Source organism: Oncorhynchus masou, unplaced genomic scaffold (genome assembly GCF_036934945.1).
Source record: "Oncorhynchus masou masou isolate Uvic2021 unplaced genomic scaffold, UVic_Omas_1.1 unplaced_scaffold_2334, whole genome shotgun sequence".
NCBI lineage: Eukaryota > Metazoa > Chordata > Actinopteri > Salmoniformes > Salmonidae > Oncorhynchus > Oncorhynchus masou.
In genome coordinates this window covers 1-17,500 of record NW_027008796.1, presented here as the reverse complement: position 1 = coordinate 17,500, position 17,500 = coordinate 1, and the positions used below count along the sequence as shown (strand labels likewise).

Genomic DNA, 17,500 nt, shown 5'->3' with positions numbered 1-17,500 from the left:
AGTCTGTGATCCACTGTCTGGGCCAACCAGGAGAGTCTGTGATCCACTGTCTAGGCCAACCAGGAGAGTCTGTTATCCACTGTCTGGGCCAACCAGGAGAGTCTGTGAGCCACTGTCTGGGCCAACCAGGAGAGTCTGTTATCCACTGTCTGGGCCAACCAGGAGAGTCTGTGATCCACTGTCTGGGCCAACCAGGAGAGTCTGTGATCCACTGTCTGGGCCAACCAGGAGAGTCTGTTAGGTTTTGTCGACTTTGCCACGGTCATCAACTTTAGCATTAAAGGGGAAGTTCATGATTTTAGACCTTAATGCTAGCTGGTACCTCAGTCTGAAAGTAGTCTGTGGACCAGGAGAAACTATCATCCATGGTTCAGTTGTCTGTCGTCAGCCACTACAAATTTCAGTTAACTTTAGCCAAAGAGTTTATGAGTGTATCTCACCAGAGTCTGTGATACTGAACTTCCCCTTTAACGATCCAAAGCAACCAACCAGGAGAGTCTGTGATCCACTGTCTGGGCCATACCTGAGAGTCTTGATCCACTGTCAAAGCAACAACAACAATAGGAGTGTATCTCATCCAGACAGTGCTTTAGCCATACTGAACTTCTTAACAACCAAAGCAACAACAACAGGAGAGTATCTCACCAGACAGTGCTTTAGCCATACTGAACTTCCCCTTTAACAACCAAAGCAACAACAACAATAGGAGAGTATCTCATCCACAGTGTTTAGCCATACCTGAACTTCCCTTTAACAACCAAAGCAACAACAACAATAGGAGTGTATGTCATCCAGACTGTGCTTTAGCCATACTGAACTTCCACTTTAATGACCAAAGCAACAACAACAAAAGGGGAAGTTGTATCTCACCAGACAGTGCTTTAGCCAGTCTGAACTTAGTCTTGGACCAAAGAAACTATCATCCATGGAGTGTGTCTCACCAACAAGTGCTTTAGCCATAGAACTTCCCCTGCACAAGCCCAGTTCAGTGTGATATGAGTGTATCTCACCAGATGATGTGTTTCTATATGAACTTCCCCTTTAACGTCGCCATGACAATGCAACAACAACAATAGGAGTGTATCTCACCAGACAGTGCTTTAGCCATACTGAACTTCCCCTTTAACAACCAAAGCAACAACAACAATAGGAGTGTATCTCACCAGACAGTGCTTTAGCCATACTGAACTTCCCCTTTAACGACCAAAGCAACAACAACAATAGGAGTGTATCTCACCAGACAGTGCTTTAGCCATACTGAACTTCCCCTTTAATGACCAAAGCAACAACAACAATAGGAGTGTATCTCACCAGACAGTGCTTTAGCCATACTGAACTTCCCCTTTAACGACCAAAGCAACAACAACAATAGGAGTGTATCTCACCAGACAGTGCTTTAGCCATACTGAACTTCCCCTTTAACGACCAAAGCAACAACAACAATAGGAGTGTACCTCACCAGACTGTGCTTTAGCCATACTGAACTTCCCCTTTAATGACAAAAGCAACAACAACAATAGGAGTGTATCTCACCAGACAGTGCTTTAGCCATACTGAACTTCCCCTTTAACGACCAAAGCAACAACAACAATAGGAGTGTATCTCACCAGACAGTGCTTTAGCCATACTGAACTTCCCCTTTAACGACCAAAGCAACAACAACAATAGGAGTGTATCTCACCAGACAGTGCTTGTGGCTCCACCCCAGCCAAGGCTCCAGCTCCAGCCCCGGTCCTCTCTGTAACCAGCTCATACTGGAACGAGGTGATTCTCTTACTGATGTCTCTGTGAGGTATGGCCTCTATGAAGAGAGACCCCTCCTGGATGCTGAAGCAGGTCACCTTCCCCTGGGCCTGGTCCTGCTCCCTCAGCAGCAGGCGCAGCTTCCCGGCCCGGTCCAGGTAGATGTTGGCCCCGTGGGAGTCCCTAGAGGGCTTGATGCAGACGGAGAGACGGGCGGCTGCCGGGGACAGGGTGTTGGGCCGCAGGTTGACGATGACGGCCCCTGTAGGGTAGAGCCAGTGGAGGGAACCCTGGGAACAACGTAGGTAGACCTGCTCCACATCACGGCTGTGGCCCTCGTGGGTCAGACCACTGGAAGGGAAGGGGGGAGGTCAGTGTGGAAGGGGAGGAGGTCAACAACACATCATACACAGAGACATGGTCACACTCCTAACACACGTGTGAAAGAATGATACATTTGGTCTGAAGTAAAACATTTTTTTGGGGGGGGGGGGGGGGACCACTGTCTGTGACTGCCTGTACAACAGTCTGGAAGGGTCTGTATGAATATAGAACAGAGATAATCAGTGGTTCTCCAGCCAAGGGCCGAGCAAAACAAATTAAATAGGCCTAGAACTTGGCAAAAGAACAGAAAACGTCAGCTTTCTCCTGGCGAAACCTTTTCTGGAATCCTGAGCAGCTTCAAAGGGAAATAGCAGCTCTTCACGTGATCATGTCCTGCCTCCGATCAAACTCAACAGGTAGACTACACACTGCAGCTCTGGGCTTCAAATGGAAACCTATTCCCTATATAAGGCTCTGGGCTAACGTAGTGCACTATGTAGGGAATAGGGGTTCTGGTCTAAAGTAGTGCACTATATAGGGAATAGGGCTCTGGTCTAAAGTAGTGGACTATATAGGGAATAGGGGCCCAGGTCTAAAGTAGCGGACTATATAGGGAATAGGGGCCCAGGTCTAAAGTAGCGGACTATATAGGGAATAGGGGCCCAGGTCTAAAGTAGTGCACTATATAGGGAATAGGGGCCCAGGTCTAAAGTAGTGCACTATATAGGGAATAGGGCCCTGGTCTAAAGTAGTGCACTATATAGGGAATAGGGGCTCTGGTCTAACGTAGTGGGCTATGTAGGGAATAGGGCTCTGGTCTAACGTAGTGGACTATGTAGGGAATAGGGCTCTGGTCTAAAGTAGTTCACTATATAGGGAATAGGGCTCTGGTCTAAAGTAGTGGACTATATAAGGAATAGGGCTCTGGTCTAACGTAGTGGACTATGTAGGGAATAGGGCTCTGGTCTAAAGTAGTTCACTATATAGGGAATAGGGCTCTGGTCTAACGTAGTGGACTATGTAGGGAATAGGGCTCTGGTCTAAAGTAGTTCACTATATAGGGAATAGGGCTCTGGTCTAAAGTAGTGGACTATATAAGGGAATAGGGCTCTGGTCTAAAGTAGTTCACTATATAGGGAATAGGGCTCTGGTCTAAAGTAGTGGACTATATAAGGAATAGGGCTCTGGTCTAACGTAGTGGACTATATAAGGAATAGGGCTCTGGTCTAACGTAGTGGACTATATAAGGAATAGGGCTCTGGTCTAACGTAGTGCACTATGTAGGGAATAGGGCTCTGGTCTAAAGTAGTGGACTATGTAGGGAATAGGGGCTCTGGTCTAAAGTAGTGGACTATATAAGGAATAGGGGCTCTGGTCTAAAGTAGTGGACTATATAGGGAATAGGGCTCAGGTCTAAAGTAGTGGACTATATAAGGAATAGGGCTCTGGTCTAACGTAGTGCACTATGTAGGGAATAAGGTTCTGGTCTAACGTAGTGGACTATGTAGGGAATAGGGATGAAGTGTGGTGTATGCCAGGAATGGCTCTGGTCTAACGTAGTGGACTATGTAGGGAATAGGGGCCCTGGTCTAAAGTAGTGGACTATATAGGGAATAGGGCTCAGTCTAACGTAGCCACTATGTAGGAATAGGGCTCTGGTCTAACGTAGTGGACTCAGTAGGGAATAGGGCTCTGGTCTTAGTGGACATTGTTCCCTGGTCTAAAGTCTGGAGCATATAGGGAATAGGGCTCTGGTCTAAGTAGTGGACTATGTAGGGAATAGGGCTCTGGTCTAGAGTAGAACTGGATGAAGGGATAGGAGAGAGGGGTGGGGGAGTCTAGAGAGTGAACTGGATAAGGAATAGGGAGAGGGGAGGGGGGTATAAGAAACAGAACTGGATGAAGGTAGAGGAGATAGGGGAGGGGGAGTCTAGAGACAGAACTGGATGAATATAAGGAATAGGGGAGGGGGGTCTAAAGTAGTGGACTAAGGGAGAGGAATAGGGCTCTGGTCTAAAGACAGAACTGGATGAAGGAATAGGGCTCTGGGTAGTGGACTATATAAGGAATAGGGCTCTGGATGAAGTAGACTATATAGGGAATAGGGCTCTGGTCTAAAGTAGTGAATGAAGGGATAGGGCTCTGGGGAGGGTAGTCACTATATAGGGAAAGGGCTCTGAATGAAGTGGACTATATAGGGAATAGGGGAGTCTAAAACAGAACTATATAGGGAAGGAGAGGGGGAGGGGGAGTCTAGAGAATACAGAACTGGATGAAGGGAATAGAGGGCCCAGGTCTAAAGTAGTGCACTATATGAAGGGAATAGGGGTGGGGGGTCTAAAGTAGTGCACTATATAGGGAATAGGGGGGCCCAGGTCTAAAGACAGAACTGAATGATAGGGAGAGGAGAATAGCCCAGGTCTAAAGGGAGGAATAGGGGTCTAGAGGTAGTGCACTAATGAAGGAGAGGATAGAGGGGTCTAGGGGTAGTGCACTATAAGGGAATAGATGAAGGGTTGAGGCAGGTGGTGGTGGAGTACACTAAGACAGAACTGGATGTGGAGAGGAGAGACGGGGCAGGGGGAGTCAGAGACAGAACTGCCTGAAGGGAGAGGAGAGCCCCAAGGGGGAGTCTTATGGCACAGAACTGAATGAAGGGAGAGAGAGAGGGGAGGGGAGTCTAGAAACAGCCTGGATGAAGGGAGAGGAGAGAGGGGAGGGGGAGTCTAGAGACAGAACTGGATGAAGGGAGAGGAGAGAGGGGAGGGGGAGTCTAGAGACAGAACTGAATGAAGGGAGAGGAGAGAGGGGGGGGGAGTCTAGAGACAGAACTGGATGAAGGGAGAGGAGAGAGGGGGAGGGGGAGTCTAGAGACAGAACTGAATGAAGGGAGAGGAGAGAGGAGAGGGGAGTCTAGAGACAGAACTGAATGAAGGGAGAGGAGAGAGGGGAGGGGGAGTCTAGAGACAGAACTGGATGAAGGGAGAGGAGGGGGGAGGAGGGAGTCTAGAGACAGGACAACATCCAAAAATGAAGGGAGAGGCCAGAGGGGTGGGGGAGTCAAAGAGTACAGAACTGGATGAAGGGAAGAGGATGAGGGGCCCAGTCTAGAGACAGAACTGAACCAAGGCACTAGGAGTAACCAGGGCCAGGAGTCTAGAGACTGCTGAATGAAGGGAGAGGAGAGAGGGCAGCCAGGGACATGCCTGAATGAAGAGACATGTTCAGGCAGGGGAGTCTGAGACAGAACTGGATGAAGGGAGACAGCAGAGGGGAGGGGGAGTCTATAGACAGAAGTGAATGTGGGAGAGGAAGAGACTTAGTGGAGTCTAGAAACAGAACTGAATGAAGGGAGAGGAGACAGGGGAGGGGGAGTCTAGAAACAGAACTGGATGAAGGGACTATTCATGAGGGGAGGCCCATAACCCTATTTTCTATATAGTCTGCTAGAGACAGAACTGGATGAAGGGAGAGGAGAGAGGGGAGGGGAGTCTAGAGACAGAACTGAATGAAGGGAGAGGAGAGAGGGGGTGGGGAGTCTAGAGACAGAACTGGATGAAGGGAGAGGAGAGAGGGGAGGGGGAGTCTAGAGACAGAACTGAATCTAAGGGAGAGGAGAGAGGGGACCAGGGAGTCTAGAGACAGAACTGAATGAAGGGATAGGGAAGGGGAGGGGGAGTCTAAGACAGAACTGAATGAAGGTTGAAGTCCTAGAGGGGAGGGGGAGTCTAGACCCAAATCTGGATGAATAATCTATAAGGAAGTCCTAGTACTAGAGACAGAACTGAATGAAGGGAAGGAGAATCTGGAGGGGGAGTCTAGAGACAGAACTGGATGAAGGGAGAGGAGAAGGGGAGGGGGAGTCTAGAGACAGAACTGGATGAAAGGAGAGGAAACTATGGGCAGGGAGTCTAGAGACAGAACTGAATGAAGGGAGAGGATTCATGTGATTAGCAACAGGCTGGAGGGGAGTCTAGAGACAGAACTGGATGAAGGGAGAGGAGAGAGGGGATAAGGGAGTCTAGGACAGAAGGATGAAGGGAGATCATGAGGGACAGGCTACATCCAAAATTCACCCTATTCCCTATACAGTGCCATAGGCCGTGGTCAAAGGTAGTGAACTGTATAGGGAATAGGATGCCATACAGGACAAAGTAGAGCTGACTTAGACAACCAACGGCAGCAACAGTAACCAGGCTGCCAGGAGCCTCTGCTGAATGCAGGTCAATCAGCCAAACCTCCCCTTGCAGCCGGGACAAAAGGCCTGGAAGAGACATGTTCAGGCAGCACTCTGGACAGGACTGACCCCCTGGCGCCAGACACACAGCACCACCAAACCACTCACTATACACACACAGTGACAGTCAGTGTCGAAAATGGAACCCTGTTTACTTAGTGCAAATGAGGTCATGACCAGGCCCATAACCCTATTCCCTATATAGTGCACTCGTCATGACCAGGCCCATAACCCTATTCCCTATATAGTGCACTCGTCATGACCAGGCCCATAACCCTATTCCCTATGGGATGAGGTAGTTTGACCAGGCCCATAACCAGATTCCCTATATAGTGCAATGATCTGACCAGGCCCATAACCCTATTCCCTATGTAGTGCACTAGACATGACCAGGCCCATAACCCTATTCCCTATATAGTGCATTGGCAGCAGAGAACTGGAAGCCCATAACCCAAAGAAGGTGTGGCTTTGGGGCTGACCAGTGAAATATACCTGCTATTCCCTATATAGTGCACTAGTGACCATGACCAGGCCCATAACTCTATTCCCTATGCAAGTGACTTATAGATGACCTGGAAACTGTTACCTTTAGTGCACGAATATGAAGTGACCAGGCCCATAACCCTATTGGGTAGTATATAGGGCTTTAGTGACAAAACCATGGCCCATAACCCAATTTGCTGAGTAGAGTGTTGGACTATTTTGTAAATGACAGGCCCATAGTCCCTATTATGTTTGGCAGCATGAGTGAAGGATGCTTTGTTGCGAAATATTCTAGATTTAATTTTGGATTGGAGATGTAGTGCACTAGACATGACCAGGCCCATAACCCTATTCCCTATATAGTGCACTCGTCATGACCAGGCCCATAACCCTATTACCTGGAATATAGTTTGCAGTCTAACCAGTGCAGTTGTCCACATATTCTAACCCTATTTTCTAGATAGTGACTAGACATGACCAGGTGCCCACAGGGCTCTCTGAATAGGGAATAGTTTTGGAACCATTTGGGATGCTAACACAGAATGTAATGCATAATTGTTGAAGTCCTATACTAGGTCCTATACCTATACCCAAATCTGTCGCTCATATAATCTATAACCTGAAGTCCTATACTAGGCCCAAATCTGTCGTATCATATAATCTAAAGTCCTAGATAGGCCCAAATCTGTGTTCATATAATCTAAAGTCCGAGACTAGGCCCAAATCTGATATATAATCTATAACCTGTGTCTATAATAGGCCCAAATCTGTCGTTCATATAATCTAAAGTGTTGAGACTAGGCCCAAATCTGTCGTTCATATAATCTATAATCTGAAGTCCTAGACTAGGCCCAAATCTGTCGTTCATATAATCCATCTGAAGTCCTAGACTAGGCCCAAATATGTCTGCAAAGCAAAGCCAAGCTATGATGGCAGGAAACTATCAGCATACTTCTATTACCATATGGGTGCCATGCCAACAGCAACAGGCTGGTGGCTTGATGTTCCTGGTAGGAATGACCCAATTTAAAATGTCAAAGCTTGTTAGATGGTGAAATATGAATAAGGCCCATTGATGTGAGGACCAGAGGAGAACATGTTGGTCATCATGACCCGACCAGCCTCTCCTCTCCTCAACACATTCTCTTTAATTAACTCAGTCTTCCACCGTCTCTCGTCTGCATGTGATTAGAAGAGATTAGCTGAGATGGAGAGGTAATGAGCAACAGATTCCCTGGTACAGGCTGAAAGTAACTGCCAGTTAAGACTACTCCCAGCTGGCTTACAAGAGGAAACCACTTTGTCTTCATGCCACTGCACTTCACCCAATTGGATATTCACCCAATATATATTCACCCAATTTCACCCACAAGGTTTCATTTATTTATTTCACCAGGTCGGCCAGTTGAGAACAAGTTCTCATTTACAACTGCGACCTGGCCAAGATAAAGCAAAGCAGTGTGATACACAAACAACACAGAGTTACACATAAACAAATGTACAGTCAATTACACAATAGAAAAGTCAAGTTACAGTGTGTGCAAATGAGGTAAGATTAGGAGGTAAGGCAAAAATAGGCCATAGTGGTGAAATAATTACAATTTAGCATAAACACTGGAGTGATAGATGTATCAGATGATGATGTTGCAAGTGGGCAGCTGGGAGGCAAAGGAGCAAAACAATAAATAACAGTATGGGGATGACCTTTGGAGTTTGGGCTATTCACAGATTTTGTGTTTGAAAAAGCTAGCAATGATCTTTCCTAACTGCTCTGACAGCTGATGCTTAAATGTTTTTGTGCTGGAGGGAGATATGAGTCTCCAGCATCAGTGATTTTTGCAATTAGTTCCAGTCATTGGCAGCAGAGAACTAAGGAAGGAAAGGCGGCCAAAGTAGGTGTTGGCTTTGGGGCTGACCAGTGAAATATACCTGCAGGATACCCGTGCTCCATTTGGGTGTTGCTATGGTGACCAGTGAGCGTTTGAGTGATAAGGTGGGCTTGACCGAGCAAAGACTTATAGATGACCTGGAACCTGTGGCAGTGATCGCTGAGATATGAAGTTGAGGGCCAGCCAAGGTGCATTTACAGGGCAGTGGTGGGTAGTATATGAGGGCTTTAGTGACAAAACGGATGGCACTGTGATAGGTTGCATCCAATTTTTGTTAGAATGTTGGAGGCTATCTTTTTGTAAATGACATTGCCAAAGTCAAAGGATCGGGTAGGTTCAGTTTTACATATGTGTCCAGAGCAGCAGCTGGGAGTGAAGGATGCTTTGTTGCGAAACAGTGAGAGACTTGATTCTAGATTTAATTTTGGATTGGAGATGCTCAATTGTTTGTGAGTCTGGAAGTAAGAGAGTTTACAGTCTAACCAGACACCTAGGTATTTGTAGTTATCCACATATTCTAAGTCAGAACCTTCCAGAGTAGTGATGCTGGACCGGCGGGCAGGTGCGGGCAGCGATCTAAAGTTGAATAGCACTTGCATTTGATGTTAACATGCATGAAACCAAGTTGGAGGTTACGGAAGTCAGGAGAGTTGTATGGCATTGAAGCTTGTCATTTAAGTTTGTTAACACAGTGTCCAAAGAAGGGCCAGAAGTATACAGAATGGTGTCATCTTCTGAGGTGGATCCAGTGGATCACCAGCTTTACAATAGTGATAAATGATAGAAAGGGGGAATAGATGTGGTACTGGGGGCTACAGGGCCCAATTTTTCAGTTTTTGATTTGTTAAAAAGTTTGAAATATCAAAGGTGTTGATCAGGATTGCTAAGTCCCAATTGTAAATGGTGGATTCTTCAGAGCTTCAGTTCATTCTTCTTTTTGACCTGAAATGAGGCTGGGGCTGACAGTTAAATGGGGGCCGAATACTTTGGTCAAGGCAATTACGTACAGGACCTGAGTTCGAGGCTGGGGCTGACAGGTAAATGGTGGAGAATGGGCAGAGCTGGTCAGTTAGGTACGTACAGGACCTGAGTTCGAGGCTGGGGCTGACAGGTAAATGGTGGAGAACGGGCAGAGCTGGTCAGTTAGGTACGTACAGGACCTGAGTTCGAGGCTGGGGCTGACAGGTAAATGGTGGAGAACGGGCAGAGCTGGTCAGTTAGGTACGTACAGGACCTGAGTTCGAGGCTGGGGCTGACAGGTAAATGGTGGAGAACGGGCAGAGCTGGTCAGTTAGGTACGTACAGGACCTGAGTTCGAGGCTGGGGCTGACAGGTAAATGGTGGAGAACGGGCAGAGCTGGTCAGTTAGGTACGTACAGGACCTGAGTTGAGGCTGGGGCTGACAGGTAAATGGTGGAGAACGGGCAGAGCTGGTCAGTTAGGTACGTACAGGACCTGAGTTCGAGGCTGGGGCTGACAGGTAAATGGTGGAGAACGGGCAGAGCTGGTCAGTTAGGTACGTACAGGACCTGAGTTCGAGGCTGGGGCTGACAGGTAAATGGTGGAGAACGGGCAGAGCTGGTCAGTTAGGTACGTACAGGACCTGAGTTCGAGGCTGGGGCTGACAGGTAAATGGTGGAGAACGGGCAGAGCTGGTCAGTTAGGTACGTACAGGACCTGAGTTCGAGGCTGGGGCGGACAGGTAAATGGTGGAGAACGGGCAGAGCTGGTCAGTTAGGTACGTACAGGACCTGAGTTCGAGGCTGGGGCTGACAGGTAAATGGTGGAGAACGGGCAGAGCTGGTCAGTTAGGTACGTACAGGACCTGAGTTCGAGGCTGGGGGAGGACAGGTAAATGGTGGAGAACGGGCAGAGCTGGTCAGTTAGGTACATACAGGACCTGAGTTCGAGGCTGGGGGAGGACAGGTAAATGGTGGAGAACGGGCAGAGCTGGTCAGTTAGGTACGTACAGGACCTGAGTTCGAGGCTGGGGCGGACAGGTAAATGGTGGAGAACGGGCAGAGCTGGTCAGTTAGGTACGTACAGGACCTGAGTTTGAGGCTGGGGCTGACAGGTAAATGGTGGAGAACGGGCAGAGCTGGTCAGTTAGGTACGTACAGGACCTGAGTTCGAGGCTGGGGCTGACAGGTAAATGGTGGAGAACGGGCAGAGCTGGTCAGTTAGGTACGTACAGGACCTGAGTTCGAGGCTGGGGCTGACAGGTAAATGGTGGAGAACGGGCAGAGCTGGTCAGTTAGGTACGTACAGGACCTGAGTTCGAGGCTGGGGCTGACAGGTAAATGGTGGAGAACGGGCAGAGCTGGTCAGTTAGGTACATACAGGACCTGAGTTCGAGGCTGGGGCTGACAGGTAAATGGTGGAGAACGGGCAGAGCTGGTCAGTTAGGTACGTACAGGACCTGAGTTCGAGGCTGGGGCTGACAGGTAAATGGTGGAGAACGGGCAGAGCTGGTCAGTTAGGTACGTACAGGACCTGAGTTCGAGGCTGGGGCTGACAGGTAAATGGTGGAGAACGGGCAGAGCTGGTCAGTTAGGTACGTACAGGACCTGAGTTCGAGGCTGGGGCTGACAGGTAAATGGTGGAGAACGGGCAGAGCTGGTCAGTTAGGTATATACAGGACCTGAGTTCGAGGCTGGGGCTGACAGGTAAATGGTGGAGAACGGGCAGAGCTGGTCAGTTAGGTACGTACAGGACCTGAGTTCGAGGCTGGGGCTGACAGGTAAATGGTGGAGAACGGGCAGAGCTGGTCAGTTAGGTACATACAGGACCTGAGTTCGAGGCTGGGGCTGACAGGTAAATGGTGGAGAACGGGCAGAGCTGGTCAGTTAGGTACGTACAGGACCTGAGTTCGAGGCTGGGGCTGACAGGTAAATGGTGGAGAACGGGCAGAGCTGGTCAGTTAGGTACGTACAGGACCTGAGTTCGAGGCTGGGGCTGACAGGTAAATGGTGGAGAACGGGCAGAGCTGGTCAGTTAGGTACGTACAGGACCTGAGTTCGAGGCTGGGGCTGACAGGTAAATGGTGGAGAACGGGCAGAGCTGGTCAGTTAGGTACGTACAGGACCTGAGTTCGAGGCTGGGGCTGACAGGTAAATGGTGGAGAACGGGCAGAGCTGGTCAGTTAGGTACGTACAGGACCTGAGTTCGAGGCTGGGGCGACAGGTAAATGGTGGAGAACGGGCAGAGCTGGTCAGTTAGGTACGTACAGGACCTGAGTTCGAGGCTGGGGCTGACAGGTAAATGGTGGAGAACGGGCAGAGCTGGTCAGTTAGGTACGTACAGGACCTGAGTTCGAGGCTGGGGCTGACAGGTAAATGGTGGAGAACGGGCAGAGCTGGTCAGTTAGGTACGTACAGGACCTGAGTTCGAGGCTGGGGCTGACAGGTAAATGGTGGAGAACGGGCAGAGCTGGTCAGTTAGGTACATACAGGACCTGAGTTCGAGGCTGGGGCTGACAGGTAAATGGTGGAGAACGGGCAGAGCTGGTCAGTTAGGTACATACAGGACCTGAGTTCGAGGCTGGGGCTGACAGGTAAATGGTGGAGAACGGGCAGAGCTGGTCAGTTAGGTACATACAGGACCTGAGTTCGAGGCTGGGGCTGACAGGTAAACAAAATGAGGTAGTCTGTTATAGATGATTTTTAACTCACTAGATTGTCTGTAATATATGATTTATAACCCTCTAGATTGTCTGTAATAGATTATTTATGAAGACAAATAATGTTTTACCTCTATAACATCAGCATTTATGTTGTATTTATTTATTTAACTAGGCAAGTCAGTTAAGAACTAATTCTTATTTACAATAACGGCCTACCACCAGCAGTAATTTAATACCTACATTGAGCATAATGTCATGTGTTGCTGCTTTGCTGTGTTGTTGTCTTAGGTCTCTCTATATGTACTGTTGTGTTGTCTCTCTTATCGTGATGTGTGTTTTACCCTATATTTTCATTGAATACATGTTTATTTTAATCCCAGCCCCCGTCCCCGCAGGAGGCATTTTGCCTTTTGGGAGGCCGTCCTTGTAAGTAAGACTTTTTTCGTAACTGACTTGCCTAGTTAAATAAATAAAGGTTAAATAAATAAAATATTAGAGTCATTCACGAACTGTCAAACTTCATGAGGTGCCAAAATCAAGTACTAAAGCCTCTTACTATATCACTATTTAAGCCATGGTTGTTGCTTCTAAAAAGAGGGACTCGAATTTTATAACAAGTGAAGGGAAGGAAGAACCGAAAGGGAAAAGTTGTGTGCTGAAGTTGAGATGTATAAATGTCTACAAGGTAGCCTGTTATAGGCGTCGCGAGGAGCCACCTCAAACGGGACTTCTACTGATGCATCACTGTGCGTATTCATGAAACAATATATACATTTCCACTTGATCATTGAACTGTATCAACATTAAACGTGATCCTAAAGGTGTTATTAGAACGCTTCGGTTGAAAAAAAGGGCCCATTTCAGTTGAATATGAATGTTTTAAAATATAATTAGATTTTGTTTTAAAGTAATAATCTCAAAACCATTATCATGTTGTGTTCATAAAATAAAGAGGGATAAATCTCCGCGCTTGGAGTCCTTGACAGAAGTCGCATTCCACAGACCTGACTCAAGGTGATCATTCAGTAAGAGGGAGAGATTTGTGTAATTCACCTCTCAGGAGAGAATGGATAACGCATTCTCTATTTAGTTTATTACATTATAACAATCTCTTCACCGGTCGGCCTTGGATAAAAACACTGACGCATTCACCATTCTGTAACTTTAATTTCCACAAATCGAAGCATTCAAATCTAAATGGTAGCCTACAAATAGTTCGTCTGCACAGCTCCTTTTCAATTCGACCATTATGAACAAGCAGTGCATGAAATAATGAAAGTTATAAAGAAGAACGCTCACCTGCCCTTCCAACTACACTGATCGCTGGAATATTGAGAGAACGCTATCCGACACAGCAGGAGGACCGATAACAAGTATGTTAAAATCGGTGTCAGCATGTTTAATCCCACCGCTGTTGCTCCGAGCGCAACACTTTCCTTCTTCTCAACTAAAACAACCAAATCCACCCGCGTAACTCCAACGACATAACGTCCCCATCGGTTCTGGTCGCCTGTTGAAATGTCTCCGAATGTTGTTTTCTTCCCGTAAAAGCTAATAGAACCGTGAAAAAAAGCGTTACTTCAGTAAGAACCATCCACCGTATCGTAACCTACAACGGACAGCGGCTGCTTGCATTCCTCTACTGGAAGTTCAGTGAGTGAATTTCTCTGAGGTCTTCTCACGTCACTCCCCTTCACCAAGCAGATCCGCACGCATGCGCAATGCCTTCTCGGCTAGATCTTGGAAGTATGTTTCTATAATGACAAAATCTCACCGAGGCTCGTATCTACTTACTAGGAATTGATAAATGATACATTACAAAGTCTACAGTCGAAATAACCCACCGGTGAAAGTTTGGGTAAATTGACTGAGTAATCTGTGGTTCATTATCTTAAACTTTTCCTTTCCAAAAGTGCCCCTCATCATTCCAATTCTACTTGATATTTGTTGTCAGTCATTCGTTATGATGACATATGTGGGTACAACCATCTTGTTCTGTTACATTTGATGGGCTGTCAAATATATATATATACAGTCCTCTGGAAAGTTTTTCTTTTGAAACAAGATATAAGTGTGTTTTTCCAACTGAACTTCACACACACACACACACACACACACACACACACACACACACACACACACACACACACACACACACACACACACACACACACACACACACACACACACACACACACACACACACACACACACACACACACACACATAATCATATATTTAAAAAAAACTGAAACCCGTTAGACAGGAAACTAGAGTTGTTTGAGACAAGGGAAACTAGAGTTGTTTGAGACAAGGGAAACTAGAGTTGTTTGAGACAGGGGAAACTAGAGTTGTTTGAGACAAGGGAAACTAGAGTTGTTTGAGACAAGGGAAACTAGAGTTGTTTGAGACAAGGGGAAACTAGAGTTGTTTGAGACAAGGGGAAACTAGAGTTGTTTGAGACAAGGCACTTTTAATCTCTGATTTCTTTGGACATGTGTGTGTGGTTGTGTGTGTGTGTGTGTGTGTGTGTGTGTGTGTGTGTGTGTGTGTGTGTGTTGTGTGTGTGTGTGTGTGTGTGTGTGTGTGTGTGTGTGTGTGTGTGTGTGTGTGTGTGTGTGTTTGTGTGTGTGTGTGTGTGTGTGTGTCCTCTATGTTAACACAGTATTTGTATTGGTCTTGCTACATTGTTGCAGCATGTTGTCAGGACACACTGACTAGACCCCAGCTGTTGTAATGTAATCATGATGCGTGTTGGGACACGCTGTCTGGGAGTCAACCCCACAACACTGACACCTGCCTCCACAGCCACATTGACACCTGTATAGCTTTAACAACTATTATGAATGTGTGAAACCGACGTTAGAGAGAGTGAGAGACCGACATGTACAGTTGAAGTGGGAAGTTTACATACACTTAGGTTGGAGTCATTAAAACTAGATTAAATACACTTAGGTTGGAGTCATTAAAACTAGTTTACATACACTTAGGTTGGAGTCATTAAAACTAGTTTACATACACTTAGGTTGGAGTCATTAAAACTAGTTTACATACACTTAGGTTGGAGTCATTAAAACTAGTTTACATACAGTTAGGTTGGAGTCATTAAAACTAGTTTACATACACTTAGGTTGGAGTCATTAAAACTAGTTTTTCAACCACTCCACAAGTTTATTGTTAACAAACTATAGTTTTGGCAAGTTGGTTAGGACATGTACTTTGTCCATGACACAAGTAATTTTTCCAACAATTGTTTACAGACAGATTATTTCACTTATAATTCGCTGTATCACAATTCCAGTGGGTTAGACGTTTACATACACTAAGTTGACTGTGCCTTTAAACAGCTTGGAAAATTCCAGAAATTATGTCATGGCTTTAGAAGCTTCTGATAGGCTAATTGACATAATTTGAGTCAATTGGAGGTGTACCTGTGGATGTATTTCAAGGCCTACCTTAAAACTCAGTACCTCTTTGCTTGACATCATGGGAAAATCAAAAGAAATCAGCCAAGACCTCAGAAAAAAAATGGAGACCTCCACAAGTCTGGTTCATCACTGGGAGCAATTTCCAAATGCCTGAAGGTACCACGTTCATCTGTATAAACAATTGTACCAAGTATAAACACCATGGGACCACGCAGCCGTCATACCGCTCAGGAGGAGATGCGTTCCCTCTCCTAGAGATGAACATATTTTGGTGCGAAAAGTGAAAATCAATCCCAGAACAACAGCAAAGGACCTTGTGAAGATGCTGGAGGAGACAGGTACAAAAGTATCAATATCCACAGTAAAACGAGTCCTATATCAACATAACCTGAAATGCAGCTCAGCAAGGAAGAAGCCACTGCTCCAAAGCCGCCATAAAAAGCCAGACTACGGTTTGCAAATGCACATGGGGACAAAGTTTGTACTTTTTGGAGAAATGTCCTCTGGTCTGATGAAACAAAATATAACTGTTTGGCCATAATGACCATTGTTATGTTTGGAGGAAAAAGGGGGAGGTTTGCAAGCCAAAGAACAACATCCCAACTGTGAAGCACAGGGGTAGAAGCATCATGTTGTAAAGGGTGCTTTGCTGCAGGAGGGACTGGTACACTTCACAAAATAGATGGCATCATGAGGACGGAAAATTATCTGGATATATTGAAGCAACATCTCAAGACATCAGTCAGGAAGTTTAAGCTTGGTTGGAAATGGGTCTTCCAAATGGACAATGACCCCAAACATACTTCCAAAGTTGTGGCAAAATAGCTTAAGGACAATAAAGTCAGGGTATTGGAGTGGCCATCACAAAGCCCTGACCTCAATCCTATAGAAAAATCTGTGGGCAGAACTGAAAAAGTGTGTGGGAGCAAGGAGGACTACAAACCTGACTCAGTTACACCAGCTCTGTCAGGAGGAATGGGCCAAAATTGGAATGGCCCAACATATTATTGGAAGCTTGTTTAAGAATATCTGAAATGCTTGACCCAAGTTAAACAATCTAAAGGCAATGCTACCAAATACTAATTGAGTGTATGTAAACTTCTGACCCACTGGGAATGTGATGAAAGAAATAAAAGCTGAAATAAATTATTCTCTCTACTATTATTCTGACATTTCACATTCTTAAAATTATCCTAAATGACCTAAGACAGGGAATTTTGACTAGGATTAAATGTCAGGAATGGTGAAAAACGGAGTTTAAATGTATTTGGCTAAGGTGTATGTAAACGTTCGATTTCAATTGGATATAACAACGACTTGGCAAGGGCACTAGAACAGTCTGCAGCACCCGGCCTCACCCTGCTAGAATCTGATGTCAAATGTCTGCTGTTTGCTGATGATCTGGTGCTTCTGTCCCCAACCAAGTGGGGCCTACAGCAGCACCTAGATCTGTCACCAACCAAGGAGGGCCTACAGCAGCACCTAGGTCACCAACCAAGGAGGGCCTACAGCAGCACCTAGATCTGTCCCCAACCAAGGAGGGCCTGCTGCAGCACCTAGATCTGTCCCCAACCAAGGAGGGCCTACAGCAGCACCTAGATCTGTCCCCAACCAAGGAGGGCCTACAGCAGCACCTAGATCTGTCCCCAACCAAGGAGGGCCTACAGCAGCACCTAGATCTGTCCCCAACCAAGGAGGGCCTACAGCAGCACCTAGATCTGTCCCCAACCAAGGAGGGCCTACAGCAGCACCTAGATCTGTCCCCAACCAAGGA

At 46.6% G+C, this 17,500-nt stretch overlaps 1 protein-coding gene across 1 annotated transcript in view; it reads right to left on the bottom strand.

Annotated features, from left to right (window-relative positions):
• Window positions 1–13,970, bottom strand: part of LOC135533354 (meteorin-like protein) — a 28,533-nt gene extending 14,563 nt beyond the window's left edge. The window contains exons 1-2 of the mRNA XM_064960707.1: window positions 13,598–13,970; window positions 1,682–2,094 (exon numbers count right to left, since the gene is read on the bottom strand). Of these exons, the coding sequence (XP_064816779.1) occupies window positions 1,682–2,094; window positions 13,598–13,695 (511 nt within the window). The 5' untranslated portion in view covers window positions 13,696–13,970. The remainder of the gene's footprint in view (window positions 1–1,681; window positions 2,095–13,597) is intronic.
• Window positions 13,971–17,500: the final 3,530 nt, after the last annotated feature.